A 16,613-nucleotide genomic window follows, 5' to 3' on the forward strand; every position below is an offset into this window, starting at 1 on the left:
AAGAACATCTGTGAAATGCCTAGAAGTTAATGTTAATGGTTATCTGTAGAAAATGCTACATTGTGCACCCTCAGCTACAATTGATCGTAAATAGATTGCGATTTATTGATTGATTATGATTTTTATAGGTGCATTTTGTATTTAACGTTTTTAGGAGAAGTATATAATTTGCCTCGCTTTTACTGCCGTGAGAAAATGTACATAAATCTTGTAGTAAAAGTCTTCAGGGCACTGGATTACAGGGACTTGGTTTGGCTGATGTTAGTGTCACAGCAGTCCCTGCCAAAAACCAGCCGGGGAATAAGTTTAGAGGAATGAGCCCTCAAGAGAGCAGAGCTGCGAAATGCAGTAAACGCGGCTCCGCTAATCCGGGTATCCACTTCCTGTGTGAACAAAGCCCACCTGAAAAGCGGGCGGAGAGGCAGGCGGAGATAACAAATGGCACGACATGAGCAAACAGCAGAAGCGTCGGGAGGGATGTAGAGAAACATGGCAACGAGACCTCCATTCCCTGGCTGTGGAGGCAGGGTTAGAGTCTGGGGCAAATTAGTCACTGTTCAAATAACCGCAAGGCTGAGAGGCAGGCAGCCACTTCAGTGTGGCTCCAGTGGAAAACATGTGGGCGGAGGGGTGGGGACATATTTAAGCCTCAGTCTATGACTTGGTTCTGAACCAAGGAGCCTGAGCAGCCCCTGGATTGACCGCTGACATTTTACGTTTCTGGAAAAACATTTTAAGCAGTGAAACATTGATGTGTGCGGTGTATCTTGAAAGCGTGTTTTGTCGCTAAAAAGTGTGAATTTCGTCTGAGAAATTCTCCCAGACGCTAGTTAGCTTAACGACAACACGAAACGGAAGTTTGAGCAGCACTGGCAACTGCAATATGACGTATGTGAGTGAAACTGCCAGGAGGGGGGGTTTGAAGGCCAGGGAGTCAATTTCACTGATGTCAAATGAAGAGGGAGAAGAATATGTGCCGCTGCAGGAAAGGACATTGATTGGATGGGAACGGATATTGACAGACATTTGATTGATATACACACCCACTAGTACACGATGACGTAAAATGAAGATTTGAATCGTCTTCCAGGAAGTGGTTGGAAAAAAATCTTTGGTGTGAAAATACACATACAATTTTATGGAATATATACTGTTCTTATAGTTATGAAGCATTGATTAAATTGAGGAAAAAGTTCATTTTGATTTCAGCTTTTTAACTCCTATTATTCCTTGACATTCAGGTGCTAATATCCTAAGGGATTCCTCTGGGAATGTGAAGCTTGGAGATTTTGGTGCCAGCAAGCGCATCCAGACCATCTGCATGTCTGGGACAGGGATCAAATCGGTCACTGGCACCCCCTACTGGATGAGCCCAGAAGTGATCAGTGGAGAGGGATATGGACGGAAAGCTGATGTCTGGTGAGGGAATTTACTTCCACACCTATCCTCTATTTTAGGGATCATCAACTCTGGCCCTCAAGTGCAAATCCAGCCCTGGTTTTCTTCTCACCTGGGTAATTAGTGCTACAGATTGGACCAACTGTCTTCACACCTGACTCCTAGTTAAGTGATGGGTTGAAAATACCATGAGTGCTGGGCTTGATTCTGTAGCTAATTGCTTTGAACATTTTTATAATTAGGTGTTCATATTAAAGGGCAAGTTACTCAAAAATCATATTTTCATCTTTCCTTCATCAACCCACAATATCTATGTGAAAAATAATTATTAGACACATACATTCATTCGACATTATGTACCGGGCTTAAAGAACACCAGAAAATTCAGTTAAAATTAGAATCTCTTACCTTCTGTCTTGGGTGTATACAGCCACTTACATTACTGTGGTTAATATTCCGTTCAGTTTTACACATTGGCTCATTATTTTATTTTTCCTACAGTCTCATTTTCCTGGACAGGAGTGCATGTTCTTTTGTATTTATTGTTGCAGGCCTGAAAGAAATGAATTATGGTAGTTTCCAAAAAACAAACGTGTTTTAGCTTGAATAAATCTTATATCTGCAGAACAAATGTTGCATTCATCATGTGATAAGGATATAACAGACAACACATTTCAGAACACTTGGGGACAAATAACATACTAATGATACTAATTGTCAGGTAGACAAACCCTTGGTGCAAATGATGCGGAACCAGAACAGTCAATTATAGGGCCACATTAAATGTTTTAAATCTGTTATATTCCATATTAACTTTTTCTGGAAAAGTTTTATCAATGTGGGGCATAAGCGCCCTATCTCACTAAAACCTCTTATCAGTGCAACCCATCCCTAGCAAAATGTAGACTAATTTGGGTAATACGCAAAGCCTGCTTTTCTCTAATAACTATATTCTAATCTTCTTCAGTGCAGACACAGTGAGTCATGCATTTGACTAAACTAGTACAAAACCCTAAGAATGTGCTGACAAAATATTGTGTGTATTATGCATTTGCACAGTTTCTTTCTTTATAATAGGAAATAGATTTTTAATGTAAAACAATATGTGAATTTAATCTAAATTTAAAAGTTCTTTTAAAATCTTAAACAGATGCAGAATTATTTAACAATATGTGACCCGTTCATAATCAGTTGTAAGTCGCGACGTCCAATTTCACATAAATCGATGTTTATGTAATTTTTTTACTTTTTGCCTGTACATACATCTTCAGTTTGTAGAACAATATATTGCCTTTCATAATCTGCATATCTTCATGCCAAATTCAGAGTAAAAATCTTGTTTTTAGCAAAAGCATCGGAGTTGTGCATTGTTGGGGGGCTAGCCAGCTTGTCACCGTTCACCAGTCACAAACAACCACATCAGCTGCGTTCGTACCTACCTGTTAATGTTTTTATTTTCATGGTCTGTATGTCTTAAAGGTTCAATAGGTAATATTTCTGTGTTAAAACCTTGTTATAAGACCATTGCAAGTCCCTTCTTATCATTGAAAAGGGCTCACTGACATGTTGACTCGCCCTCTGCCTGCTTTTATAGTGGTTTCAATGCATGCAGTTGACGGGCCGGCGGTCTGTACCAAAACATTGTCTAGCTGTACAATAATTCAAGCTCATTGGTTGAAAATTGGTTCTAATTGCCACAGCCAATGTCAACGTCAGCGAGGTCACAGAGAAGGGGTGTTGTGGTTTGAGTGTGTTTGTTACCGCAATTCCTCTCTTGACCGTTAGTCAAGTCCAAAATTACCTATTGTACCTTTAATGTCAAGAGTAAATGTTCAGAGTAAAAATATAGTTTTAAAAGGTGCATACATAAGATGACAGGTAATAGCTCTGCAGTTTTGTTAGCCCAGTGTCTGTAGTCTCCCAACCTCACAAAAAGTCATTTTTCTCAAAAACATAGTTTGGTGGCACTGGAAACAGGACATAACTCCCTTGATATCTGGAGTAGAGATATAACTTTGGTATCATTATAAATGGTATCGATTAGTTTCTAAATACAATCTCAATACATTTTGGAGTCAATACAACTGCTTTTGATATAGCGGGTCACATATTACTAATCTTTTTATATCAGAAGCATATTCGGTTCACATCAGGACCCCCTCAGGTCATCAGTGCCCTGTGTAAAAATCAGTCATTTAAGCACAGGCCAGAGGTACTGAGGCAGCCTAACCTGCATGTCTTTGGACTGTGGGAGGAAACCGGAGTACCCGGAGGAAACCCACGCAGACACGGGGAGAACATGCAAACTCCACACAGACGGGGATTCAAACCCAGGACCTCCTTGCTGTGAGGCGGCAGTGCTACGCACTGCACCATCCGTGCCGCCCTGCAGTCATTTCAAATAGTTTAATTTCAAATCCAATATGCTGGAGTGCAGAGCTAAAAGAACAGAAATTGTATCGCTGTCCAAATACTTACGGACTGTACTGTATGTCCGTTCCTTACTCATCATTTAGCATTAGTTTGCATTGCATTTTGCATTGTCCTTCTGTGGCAGCTTCAGCAGACGTGCGTTCAATAAGGCCAACATAATTAAAACTTTTCTGTTCGCCACAAACGTTAGTGAACATAGCAAACATTTTGAAAAGGTAGTGCACGGCAAACAAAAATGGCTGCTGATAGGGAAAACACCTAGAGAATTTATTATTTTTATATTGTTTGCCTGTTATAGTAAAGTCGCTTTCATTTGTATTACTAAAAAGACATTGATGCCAAACTAAAGAGCATGTTCACTTAAAATCTTTCAGCAGTATCCGTTTGCTGCAAACATAGTTTGCTGTGAACGTTCACGTCAGATGTGCTTTGTTTGATTTGTGCTGACCGGATGACGTTTGTGTCGCCTCAGGAGCGTGGCCTGCACGGTGGTGGAGATGCTGACGCAGAAGCCTCCGTGGGCCGAGTTCGAGGCCATGGCGGCCATCTTCAAGATCGCCACGCAGCCCACCAAACCCGCCCTTCCGGAGGGCGTGTCCGACTCTTGCCGGGACTTCGTGCGGCAGGTGTTCGTGGAGGAGAAGCGGCGGCCCACAGCCGAGGGGCTGCTGAGTCACCCCTTTGTCCAGGGGGTCTTCTAATTCCCCTTCCCCCCAGCATTGTGTTGCCCCCCTCAGCACTCCTTACCTTCTGAATGACAGTCACCGCTCTGCCTTCCGGAGTATCCTGGCCCCGCCGCCCTCAACAGCCGCTCTGTCAGCATCGAGAGCACCGCCAAACCGCAATGCTGTCGAACGCAGGCCGACGTGGAACCTTCAGCAGTCCTACCGGGGCTGAACCCTGACTGGGATGTTTGTGTTCCCACACCAAAAAACAACAACCGCCAGCTGTTACGTATACTGGGAGTAACACCAGGGTTAGGATTTAGCCAGAACGCTAGCCCTGTGTTGTTATGGGACCGCAGGAAGACACTTGAGAAGTGGGCCTCACATGAAATAGAAATGTTGTTCTCAAACAGTCTGAAAAATCCACCCTGTATGAATACAGATTAAGCACAGCTTTTCTGTTTTTGCCAACACTTGTTAGAACTGTAAACGCCAACCAAAATCCCTTGTTATTTCTCAGTCACCTCCAGGTTTTTGACTTGATTACATTGGTTGCAAAATAACCACAAGATTATGTTGTATGGATAGAATGTGCTTCAGAGAAATTCATTTATTATTATTAATGATGGAGCATTTTTTGTCCAATGTCTTCAGTGAGCCAGTCTGTGTGTGCTCCATGCAACGACATTATTCAAAGCACTCCCACGAATTACTAAGGCTTATATAATGGTATACATATAGGATAACAATGTAATTATCCCACCCCAACATGCAGACAATTATCTTGCACTTTTTTGTCATGATCACGGACAGTAAATATCTTCGATTTCAAATGTACAAATTAGAGTATTATTTTTTTTTATAAAAAATACATTTTTATAATTTTTATAATGTAAAAATCTTCATCTTTTGGTTTGTTGTGTTTACAGAAAGAAGCAAACTTCTTTCATTGTTTTGATAGGTTGGATGGTGTATACTAAACATAAGCAATACTCCATTGAGAATTGGTAGATGTGTGTGAATTAGACTTGTTCAGTCGGATCAAAGTGCGTATTCTCCAGCTTCATAGATATGACCAAAGATTGTAAATAAATCCCATTTTAAGGGTAAGGAAGTCAGTACGTTTTACATTGTGAGTGGTGATGCTCATTGTAGCACACATCAATGCTGTCATTTGGTTACTCCTAAATTAGAAAATAAACATTTCATGATAGCTGAAACCAGCTTTTTGTGCTTAAATTTGGTGTGTCCAACAAGTATGTTGTCTAGTTGTACAAAGCTAACTTGATCTGCCGAACTGTTTAGCCCAAAGCTGTATTTCTACAGATACACCTTAGTTGTTTGTACCATTCTAATCCAACTGAATACGGTACCTTGCAGCGCTACTGACCTCATAAAAGCTTTAAAAATCTTTTTTTTCCATACTGCATAGATCCAGATAATATCATATTTATTTGTAAATGAGTGATGTTTGCTCATTATCCTATAATGGAGGACAGTATTCCGGTGGTTATGCTTTTGGCTTCTACTATGCTACCCTAAAATAGCACGGCAAATTATGCAGTTATGTTCATTTTCAACATGCTTGGTTGGGAAAATATGTCCTGTGGGAACCATAGAAAATATATCATGACAAAGACTGCCGTCTTGTTATGAGTAATTACTTAGATAATGTCTGGACGTGGTATTTTATGTAGACTAAACATATGTGTGTCTCATTGACTACCTTGAGGCCAGCTTACTGTGAAATCTGGGGTTGGCCAAGACTCTGTCAGCCTGGGTCACTTTGCTGTGGAATGCCTCCAGCTTGACTCTGGTACAGAATTGCAACTGAGGTAGATCAGTGGGAATGCAGTTATGGGCTTCCAATACAGTTAACACAGCTAATGCTCCACTTGGATAGTCAAAATATCAGAAATTGAAAGCAAATGCATTCGTCCTTTTCCGTAAACACTGAAGGTACGCCAATGAGCACAACCACACATTCAGAAGCAGTCAGGTAGTTGAAAGCACAATGTTTCAGAGATCCTGATGGGATGTACAGTATAAAGGTAGTGCTCCATTGCGTAATTGTACCCAATACCTTAAGTGTAGTCTTTTACTTGCTGAACTAACCCCAGAAATGTTACCGAGGATTCAGGAATGAGCCTCTCAAGACAAGGGTTCTGTGGGACCCAATGTGGGGTCCTTTCCAAACTGTGGGATCCAATGTGGGATCCTTTGATTTGAGGGTGAGGTAACCTGAAAAACTTTTGGGGAAAAGTTCTACATTTTTGTCTCTATAAAATATGTGAATGTAGGCTACTATTGCTACTATATGTCAAACATCACAACAACCCAACTACAGAGGCACAAGAGGTTGTGGTATATCACCAGTATAGTCATGGCCAAATGGTGTTGTTAGCATGAGGTGTGTGTGGGTGGGGTGTTGGAGCCACACAAATTTGTGAACATTGTTTTGGGAAAAAGTTTGGGAATCTCTGCTTTAAGGTGCCCACAGTGCCAAGCTGTGTTTTAAAGGCTCTTATACTGTTGTCTCATAATTAAACCTTTCATGGACTTCTTGTTGTGGATAATGCTTTTAATGGCATTGCGGGCAAGTGCCATTTTGCAGCTAAGCACTGTTCAACAGAGTTTGATGAACAAATAGGTGACACCACCAAGGCTTTCAAAACATTGAAGCTGAATAAATCAGTGTTGTTTTCAATCTGTAAAAAAGTATGTGCAACATAGTTACCACAAAATGTTTTGAATGGTGAAAAAATCTGTATTGTAATATGTAATCAGTGCCTTCTCCAATTATGCTTTTCAGGGAACAATCAGTTCACTGAATTAGTTCAGTGTTGAAAAGCATTCATTGTTTGAGTGTCAATTCTGTTCTGTATCCAAAATTAAGTACAGAGCTTGGATCTGTACAGTATAGTGGTTAGGTTTGCTTAGCCAAAGTACTTTTCATGAAAACGATTGTATAGAAAATACATATTATACTGCACTTTTGAAAATTAGACATTTTATATAAAAATATATTGTGATCTGGACTGGGTCAACTTATTTGAAAAAAAAGAAAAAAAAAGAAGAAGAAGTTTGGTATGATTATCTAATAGGCTTCGACTGAGGCTTAGAATGGTGTTCATTGGCCTTTATGACAAAGCCTGGCAACATGTACCCTGTAATTGATTCATGTACATGTAAGAGCATAAAGTAAATGTTTTTTAAGACCACACTATCTTTTGTCATTTTTTCCTTTTTCCGTGTCTGGAGATAATGGATAAAAATCTGCTGTCCCTCTTACAAATCTTGATGCTGCCACCTTGTAAACTGAGTTTACCTATTATTTGATCATCAGTTCTTATCTTGTGCATTTCAACTCAGTATATTAGTGACTGTGTCTTCAATATATTGTTGTATAACCCCTTAAGTCTTATCCCTGGGCCATTTTTTTTTGTATTCCCTTTTTCACAAGGCAATTTTTAGATAGATATAACTTAAAACTCATGGTTCTGTTTGTCTAACCTATTTTAAGATGCCATTGCTTTAGCAACAACAGTTCTGTATTTTGTTACATGTGGGTGGCAAAACAAGTGTTGGGGGACCTCACCTTCTCTGAATTTTGGAAATCCACATACTGCAAGAAATAATATAAAGTTAATGTCCTTTTCATGGCATGTCCATAAAATGTCCATTGTTTACTTGTAGGTTCTCTATTGGAATTACCATTATTGAATTACCAGAATATAAATTCTGCTCAACAAATGGTATTTTGCGCCTTCATCCAAAGCACTGTACAATTGATGCTTCTCATTCACCAATTCACATACACACTCACACACCAACACCAACACTGATTGGCTGCCATGCAAGGTGCCAACCACAAGGCATAAAGAACCAACTAGGGGCATGTTATTGAAGTGATGAATGAAAAGCATTTTAGCTAATGACTAAAATCACTCAAATTTAGTTTTCAACAGTGTATAGTCTGATATTCTTGCATAAAATAAAGCATATTCAATACCCACATTAAGACTGTTGTGCTTCGGCAAAAACAGTTCTTCAGATTTTATGTCAAAAAAGGTTGACATTTTACAACAAAAAAAGATAGACTTCCTCTGCAGGACTTCCAAGGACTCTCATCTCAGTGAATATTTCTGAGGAACTTTAAGTTTAAAAATGATAGAGATCTTGTAGTCTCATCAATAACTACAAAACACCACCTCCATATTAACAAACTCTTTAGAAGGATGGCACTAAGAAATCCTTCACTGAGCACAATAAATATAACCTAGGAGTTTGCCAAACATCATTGGAATTATGTCTGAAAGAGAGTGCCAGATGAGAGTGGTCAGATGAGACCACAATTTAACTTTTTTGCCATACACACCATCAACGATGTTTGTCTGCGAAAGAGGAATGCACATATGGAGGTGGGTCATGTGGGTAATGGTTTGGAGATGTTTTTTCCTGCCAGTGGTCCTGGGGCACTAGTTAACTCTATTCACTTTGCCCCCTTGTAGTTGAGTCTTTGACGTCCCAAATAATTGTTGCATTCATATTTATAGAATACAAACAACTAATGTAATAAAACTGCAAAAGGGTGATTGTTAAAAATGTCAAAAATGTTCCCTTCATGTTCCATGTTCCATGTTCCAAGATCCAGAATTTGTGAGACGGCAGGCAGGGTCGTAGTCGAGGGTGATGCGGAAGTCGAAACCATAAAACAATCAGCGAGGCAAAGGTACAAAAACGGTAGGCAAGGACGTGGTCGAAAAACAAACGATGGTAAACGAAACAGAAATCAATAATCAATGGTCGGCAAACAGGCTTGGATCTTAACGCGTAATTAATGACAGTAATGCTCAAGAGTTGCTTTGACGTACAAGAGGCAGACAATTTCGCAACGAACAGCAGCGCAACTGGGCTATAAATGCAGGTGTAGACAGGTGTAGACAATTAGTTAGAGCGCAGCAAGGAAATGGAAAACAGGTGCGATGGATGACAAGTTACACAAGGTAATTAGTAATCGTTAGTAATAAACCTATCTTTCCCTAGCATTAGTAAATTAGTAAATGACATGCATGAGAAACGTAAGGTAACATGAACACATGATTAGTTTGTTAGTTCTACCCAATCCTGATCTAACATTAGTAGTTTTAGTAAATAGACAAATAGAAACAATTAGGGTGTAAATGACAGAAAGAGAGAGAGAAAGGCGGAACGCAAGGTTTGCAGAAAGACATGTGTAAAGTGTATGTTTAAACAGTGACCAGTCTGCGTAACAATAAACATAAATCAAAACATAACACAAAACGAACTAAGACGATAACCACTCAACATAACAAGGTAAAATAATCGTAACTAAACATAACTAGACATGACAAGAAAATAAATCGTAACAAGAAACAAACTAAACAACATGACGAACCTAGACTAACTTAATACATGGTAAGACAAATAGTGACTAAGACAAATGATAAAACATAAAAACAAGGCAAGACAGACCTGACACGTGACAATTTGCATGGATAAACACATTGTTGTTGGAAATTTTGGCAGAAAATCTGGTTGTTTCTGCTAAAAAGTTGAGAATGATCATAGATAGGTAGATTGTCCAGTAGGACAATAACCCTGCAATGTCCAGCTCAATCTCCAGATATAAATCCCATCAAAAACCTGTGGTCTGAACTGTGCAGGGGGTTGTCCCAAGGATATCAATGATTCAGAAATGTTCTGCATGGAGGAATGGTCAAAAATCCCTCCATATGTGTTCTCTAACCAAATCACAAATTATAGGAAAGGGCCCTGTCATCTTTGCCAGGGGTGGTTGCACAAAGTATTAAACCAGGGGTTCCAATACTATAATTGTGAAACGTGTTTTCTGGGGTCATAAATAATTGATTCATTCATAAAGCACATTGAAAATAAGGTTTATGCCAATAACAGTATAATTTTTTTAGTTTGCAGTATTTTTTGTGCTTTTTTATCAAGGGTGTCAATAATTCTCTCTCTCTCACTCTCTCTCTCTCTCTCTCTCTCTCTCTTCTCATGTTTACTTTCAGATATTCACATTATCTGCATTTACTGTGCTCCTTTTCTTCCTCTTTCCTCCATGGACCACTCCCTTCACTACATCCTCATTCCCCAGTTCTCTTGTGGTCTTATTTTGTTCTATTTTGCAATATTTTGCTTTCGTAGCTAAAACTGCTTCCTTGTCAAATTTTGCTATCTTAGATACATTTTGATTCTCGGAGACACTTGACATTAACCTGACAATTAGCCTGTTAGCTAGTAGCTTCATCTCATCTAACATTGATTTTTAAACTTAAAATTTGCTGCACAGCACTTGCACAGAAAGAAAGGTAGGAAAATATAATGTACTGTACCACTTCCATATTATGACCCTGAAAACATTTGTCAAACAATCTGATAACAGGAAAACAGTATATAATAGTAAGTGACTTAAGTGACACATAGATGAGCTATTAGATACGTTTAGTGAGGGAGTGTGTAAAAATGCCTCACAAACATTAATGCAACCAGAATATGTGGTGCCTGACCTGAGCACACCTTGATATCCTTAAAACGGTTTTGTCTGTTGTATCAACCATATATAACCCATGCCTGATCATTATCAGGGAGTGAGCAATCGTAAACTTAGCTTGACTACAGGGGTTAATAGCAGTCCAGTGCTAGGTACAGGGGGTCCTAGCACAGTCCATACGGCTCAGTGCAGCCTGAATGAGTGGTACAGTGGTAGGACACAGTGAGATCTGAAGCAACCAATGCATGCCTTTTTCCCTGGTAAAGGCAACAGACAGCAGGCTATGGGAAGCAGACAGCTTCTTCCGAAATGGAGCCATCCACTTCTGGGAGCGGTTGGCATACGAGCATTAACAAATAGAGCACCATGCGTGCGTCTGCTTTTCTACAGCGGTGAGGGAAGCCAGAGGAAGTGGTGGGTGACCTTATCAGGCAGCTGGGCTCAGTCAGTGCAGCGGCCTTTCATGAGGAAGTGAGTAACCGGACACAGCTATGTAGTGACCACTAAAAAAATAATTGCTGGCTTAATGAAATCATTCTGGTCTAACATAAGGTTTAGCACTACACATTATCAATCCCAGCTGTGGAGACATTGGTACAGGCGTCTCTTTGTAAGACGTTAATATATATTTTAAACGATGCTGTTGTTTTTATGACCTCTTGTATGCAATTCATTTTGTGTTATGTCTTGTCTTTCATCTGGACTCCGAGTCTGAAATAAAGTTTTAATTGAATTGAATATCACCAGCTCTTTCAGTTGTACTCCTGCTCACAGTTTGGTCTTTTACCTGAAATTATGTAGGATGATGGTGATATCGAAAAGTTGATGTAGGACATTTGTTCCCAGCAAAATATTAAATGTACCATGTTCAAACTTGTTTTACTTCAGATCCTGATATCCAGAAGAACAATCTATCTAGTTTTACATGTCAATTCTCCAGCTCCCCTCATGAGCTTTACCAAGAACAGACTGTTTTAGTCCAGTGACTGTGTCTTTAAAGCTCATTGATATCAATAAACCTCTGTTCTGATTGTCTGGTTAGCTCCAGGGAGCTGAACTGAAATTTGGAAAAGATAAGAAAAGATGGAAAAAAAGTTGTTAATATAATCCATCCATCCATCCATTATCTGAACCCGCTTATCCTGATCAGGGTCGCAGGGGGGCTGGAGCCTATCCTAGCACACATTGGGCCAAAAGGCAGGAATACACCCTGGACAGGTCGCCAGTCCATCGCAGGGCACACACACCATTCACTCACACACTCATACCTACGGGCAATTTAGACTCTCCAATCAGCCTAACCTGCATGTCTTTGGACTGTGGGAGGAAACCAGAGTACCCGGAGGAAACCCACGCAGACACGGGGAGAACATGCAAACTCCACACAGAGAGGCCCCAGCCGACGGGGATTCAAACCCAGGACCTCCTTGCTGTGAGGCGTGTTAATATAATGTATTATTAAATTCATTTCAATGTGAAGTGTTTTGGTGTTTAGTGTGAAGCATGTGTTTCAGTGTTAATGTGTCAGACAGTTGCATCTGTTTTGGTGTTTTTTTATGGAATTATGTTGGATGGCTTCATGCAGTAGGTATAGACGGATTTGCATCATTTATGTTTCTTATTTTCTGTTTTCCATTAAAAGGAAACTTATAATGTATTACTTCTATGTATTACTTTTCCTACTTCTACAAGTAATATAGATTATAATTACCACTCATGCCCTAAATATAGCCATCTCGTTTTCTGCGGGATTTGATCCCTCCTCCTTGCTGTTGATGAGCTCTTTGAACAGCTGCATTGGTTTGGGAATCTGGGGCAGGATCAGGACCCAGACTTTCGAAAGACGTGACTTTGCACTTCGTACTTCTCCTGCCTGTTGTCTGGGATGTGCACTGGTATTTCTTCGAACACGTCGGGGGTTTTGCAGTGCAGCCGCAGCATATGCCTCTCCTCACTGACACTGAGGTTAGGGGGGGAGGCTTCAGGTTCTTGCGTGGGTCCAGCAGGAAGGTGTTCTGTAGCGTGGAGGAACCCCGCGTCCCGTCTGTTGGCCTCCAGGTGCAGTTCACGGCTCCAAGCATGTTGTAAAAGCCCTTTAACTCTTTCACCAGCTTTTCTGTATGATGAGGGATGCGCGTGAACACCTCTTCGACATCAGTCCCGCTGCCACAACTCTTGGGCTGAGTCCGCACCGCGTACATCACTCCTCTCTCCATATCCATATCCTGGAGTGGCGCGCAGAGGGAGCGCGCCACTCCAGCTTGACTACAGCTGTCTTGTGTTGCTCTCTCTTCACCAGCTCGTAGATATCTTCTGAAGCCAAATTCTGGGATCCTGCTCTAAGGTCTAAAAACGTATCCCTTATATATCTTTTTTGCATACAAAAGTGTACCTTTTTTGATAAGAAATGCCCCCATTATGTCAAGCGGGAAGACATTTATCTTTTATATAACCTGTTTTTTAATGATCATATTAATTATTTCTGTTTTTCCAATTGTCATTTTCTCATACCTCAAAAGAACTGTCCCCAATATTTTATGTCATGGGCCCCTCTGGTTTGGGAATTTCCCCCATCTTAATATATGAGTGGAAAAACACTAGCCCTTATGTTGTTTTTAATGAACCTATTCATCACTGGTGTCTGTGTCAGTTTCATAATCTCTCCTTGACTTCCTCCAAACTTTGATTTCATGCAAGCCAGACGTTAAAGCCTGCCACCATCCCAACACCCTCTTCAGGTGCCCCTTTTTGTGGCGCCTTAAGGGATCTACAAAGGACATCCAGCCAATAGCTGAGTGTAAATCATCCGCCATTAATCATTAATTTTCTTTCGGTATTGACATCCCTTCCGTTTTCCTTATTTTTGTTTTTCTTTAGCCGGGCATTGTGCCCCTCCCCTGTAGGGTTGGGGTATTCTCAGTCAGAACTTTAACCTTGCTCCTTAAAACCCTAAATCTAAGTCCCCCGACTTCAGACTCCTCTACTGACAAGTATGGCTGCTCATTCTCTGAACCACATATTTTTCTTCTTACGGGCGTTCTTACTACCACCTCGATGGCGTGTGCGAGGGGTTAACAATGCATTCCTTTCTAACCCATCCCCCGTCAATCTCTCATCAGGGGGGCCTAGGGCCGGGTCCTCGACACCATTTATTACGCAATATCTCTTCGCTATTTTTTTTAATTACTATTTTTCCATTTATTCATTTATTTATTTTTGTAGCATTTTTTTTCTTCACTTTCTTAAAGACAAAAACTAAACGAAAACATTGCAAAGAAAGAAGTTGAATGTAATTCTTAATTAAAGAATAAAAACTTAAAAAAGAAGAGTACAATAAGAATTGTATGTTGACATTCACTATGAAGAGTTAAACTTAACCTCTTAAAGTTAAAATATAACCTCTTCCAGGGTTATCTTCATGCTGCTGTGGAGGGACTACTTAAAATGTTAAAATTTTCTCTTAAGTGTGTAAGCAGAATATTTGCTTTGGACGGTGAGATGTGAAACATCACTTATCTTAGTGTTTTCCTTCCTACTCTGCATCTGCATTTCATGGGATGTTGAAACCAGGGATTCGCATCTCTTTGTGTGCTGCCACTTAGGAGCAGACTTCCTTCCACCTGATTTCCTTTGGGGATATTTGTGCCTGTCCCTGGCTTGCTTCCTGTTGATGTTTTCAACTTTTCCTCAAAAGCGCTGATTTTGAAAAAAGGAAAAAGGATATATATATAGGAATTTCTGCTAACCCGTTTCTCATATGAAACATGTTAGCAGAGACTGCCCCCTATATTTCAATGCGCTTATTACTGCTATATTTCATATAGATTCATATAATTTCTTATTTGCATATTCTGAATCAGGTTCATTACACATAAACCTGATTATTCACGTTATGTGCAAAAACATTTTTTCTAACAGTTCGCTGTTCTATAACTCCGCCTTCATATGCTATCCCTTGTTCCTCATTTGTTTCAGCGAAGTGTTCGCACCTGTCTCTTAACTATCACTATGTCTTCAACCTGTGCAATGTCTACTCCCTAATCCGGAGCCGTATGTTTTCTACATGTTGGTTTCGTGCATCCAGTCCGCGTTTTCGTCTCCCCTCTGTTATTATGTTATTAACCCATTATGTTTTCCCACCTGTTGTCAATTTGTTTAGCCCACATTTTTCTCTGCCCCGCCTAGATTGTCACCTTCCCTCTTGTATTTAAACCCCATTCTCAGTATGCTTCTTTGTCAGAACGTTGATCGTAGTAAGTGCCGATTTTGTGTAAGCCTTATTATTGAGATTCATGATAGACACCCCTTTGCCTTGACTTCTGTACCTATCAGGTTGAGGAGGTGCGGAGAGCCAGGTGCGACTAAGGGGGTGACCCCTTGTAAGCGGACCCACAAACGAGCCCGCCACTAAGACCCCGGGGGCGTAGAGGAGACAGCACTGTACACGGAGATAACTCCGCACAAATAAAAGGAAGAGCCCCAAATAACGGCTCAGAAAATAAAACTACCCTCCAAAACCAGGGCGAAAATCACAAACAAAAAATGAGTGCGTAAAGGCTAGCACTACTGCCCCGGACCGGGGAAAACCCAAAATAAAAGTACAACCCAGTATAAAAGACTGGGCTAACGAAAATAAAGACTCATGAGTCGCAGCTCCGAAAAAACACACAAACCAAAATACAAAATACCGGGGACAACGTCCCTCACCCACGGACTCACACGAGCCGAAAACAAAACGAAACAAAGAACAAAAGAACCTACAGGAAGGCGGCTGCAGTGTACACACACTAACGCGCAGACCCCTTCCTTACCTTTTCTGAACACAGAACCAGCACAATACCTGACTCGAATGCTGAGTCTTACCATGTGCTAATACCGGCTAGGTGGCAGAGCGAACAGTGACACCGAAGCCCCGACCGATGGTCAAAGAGGGCTTTAAATACCTTCTGGAGGTAGCCACCCCATTGGCACTAATGAGCACCAGGTGAAAATAATAAACCCCTGGTGGCCACAGCCGGTGCTACCTCCCAACCCTGACAGGACCCCCCTTCTAAGGAGCGGCCCCAGACGATCCTTCAGCCCCCCGCCTGCGGAATTCGCGGATGAGCTCTGGGTCCAAAATGTCCCTAGAGGGGACCCAAGAGCGCTCCTCGGGGCCATAGCCCTCCCAGTCGACGAGGTACTGCTTACCCCTGCCCACGCGGCGCTCAGCCAGGATGCGGCGCACCGTATAGGCCGGGCCCCCATCAATGAGCCGTGGAGGTGGAGGAGGAGCCTCCGCCGGGGCCAGCACACTTGTCAGCACCGGTTTAAGGCGGGAGACATGGAAGGTGGGGTGAATTCTCATTGACCGGGGCAGTTGGAGGCGCACCGTCACCGGATTGATTTTTTTAATAATTCTGAAAGGGCCCACGTAGCGAGGAGCAAGCTTACGGGACTCGACCCGCAATGGCAGATCCCGAGTGGACAGCCACACTCTCTGCCCTACCCTGTAGGAGGGGGCTGACCGGCGACGCCTGTCGGCCAGCCTCTTTTGGGTAGCCGTAGCCCGTAGGAGCGCAGCCCGTACTTTATTCCAGGTG

General features: G+C 41.3%; 1 protein-coding gene across 3 annotated transcripts in view; it reads left to right on the forward strand.

Annotated features, from left to right (window-relative positions):
* Positions 1-7,717, forward strand: part of map3k22 (mitogen-activated protein kinase kinase kinase 22) — a 51,852-nt gene extending 44,135 nt beyond the window's left edge. For all 3 annotated transcript variants that reach the window (XM_061239386.1, XM_061239387.1, XM_061239388.1), the window contains 2 exons: positions 1,242-1,419; positions 4,304-7,717. In XM_061239386.1, coding sequence (XP_061095370.1) covers positions 1,242-1,419; positions 4,304-4,532 — 407 coding nt within the window. In that variant the 3' untranslated portion in view covers positions 4,533-7,717. The remainder of the gene's footprint in view (positions 1-1,241; positions 1,420-4,303) is intronic.
* The last annotated feature ends 8,896 nt before the right edge of the window (positions 7,718-16,613 follow it).

Source organism: Conger conger, chromosome 4, assembly GCF_963514075.1.
Source record: "Conger conger chromosome 4, fConCon1.1, whole genome shotgun sequence".
NCBI classification, from domain to species: domain Eukaryota; kingdom Metazoa; phylum Chordata; class Actinopteri; order Anguilliformes; family Congridae; genus Conger; species Conger conger.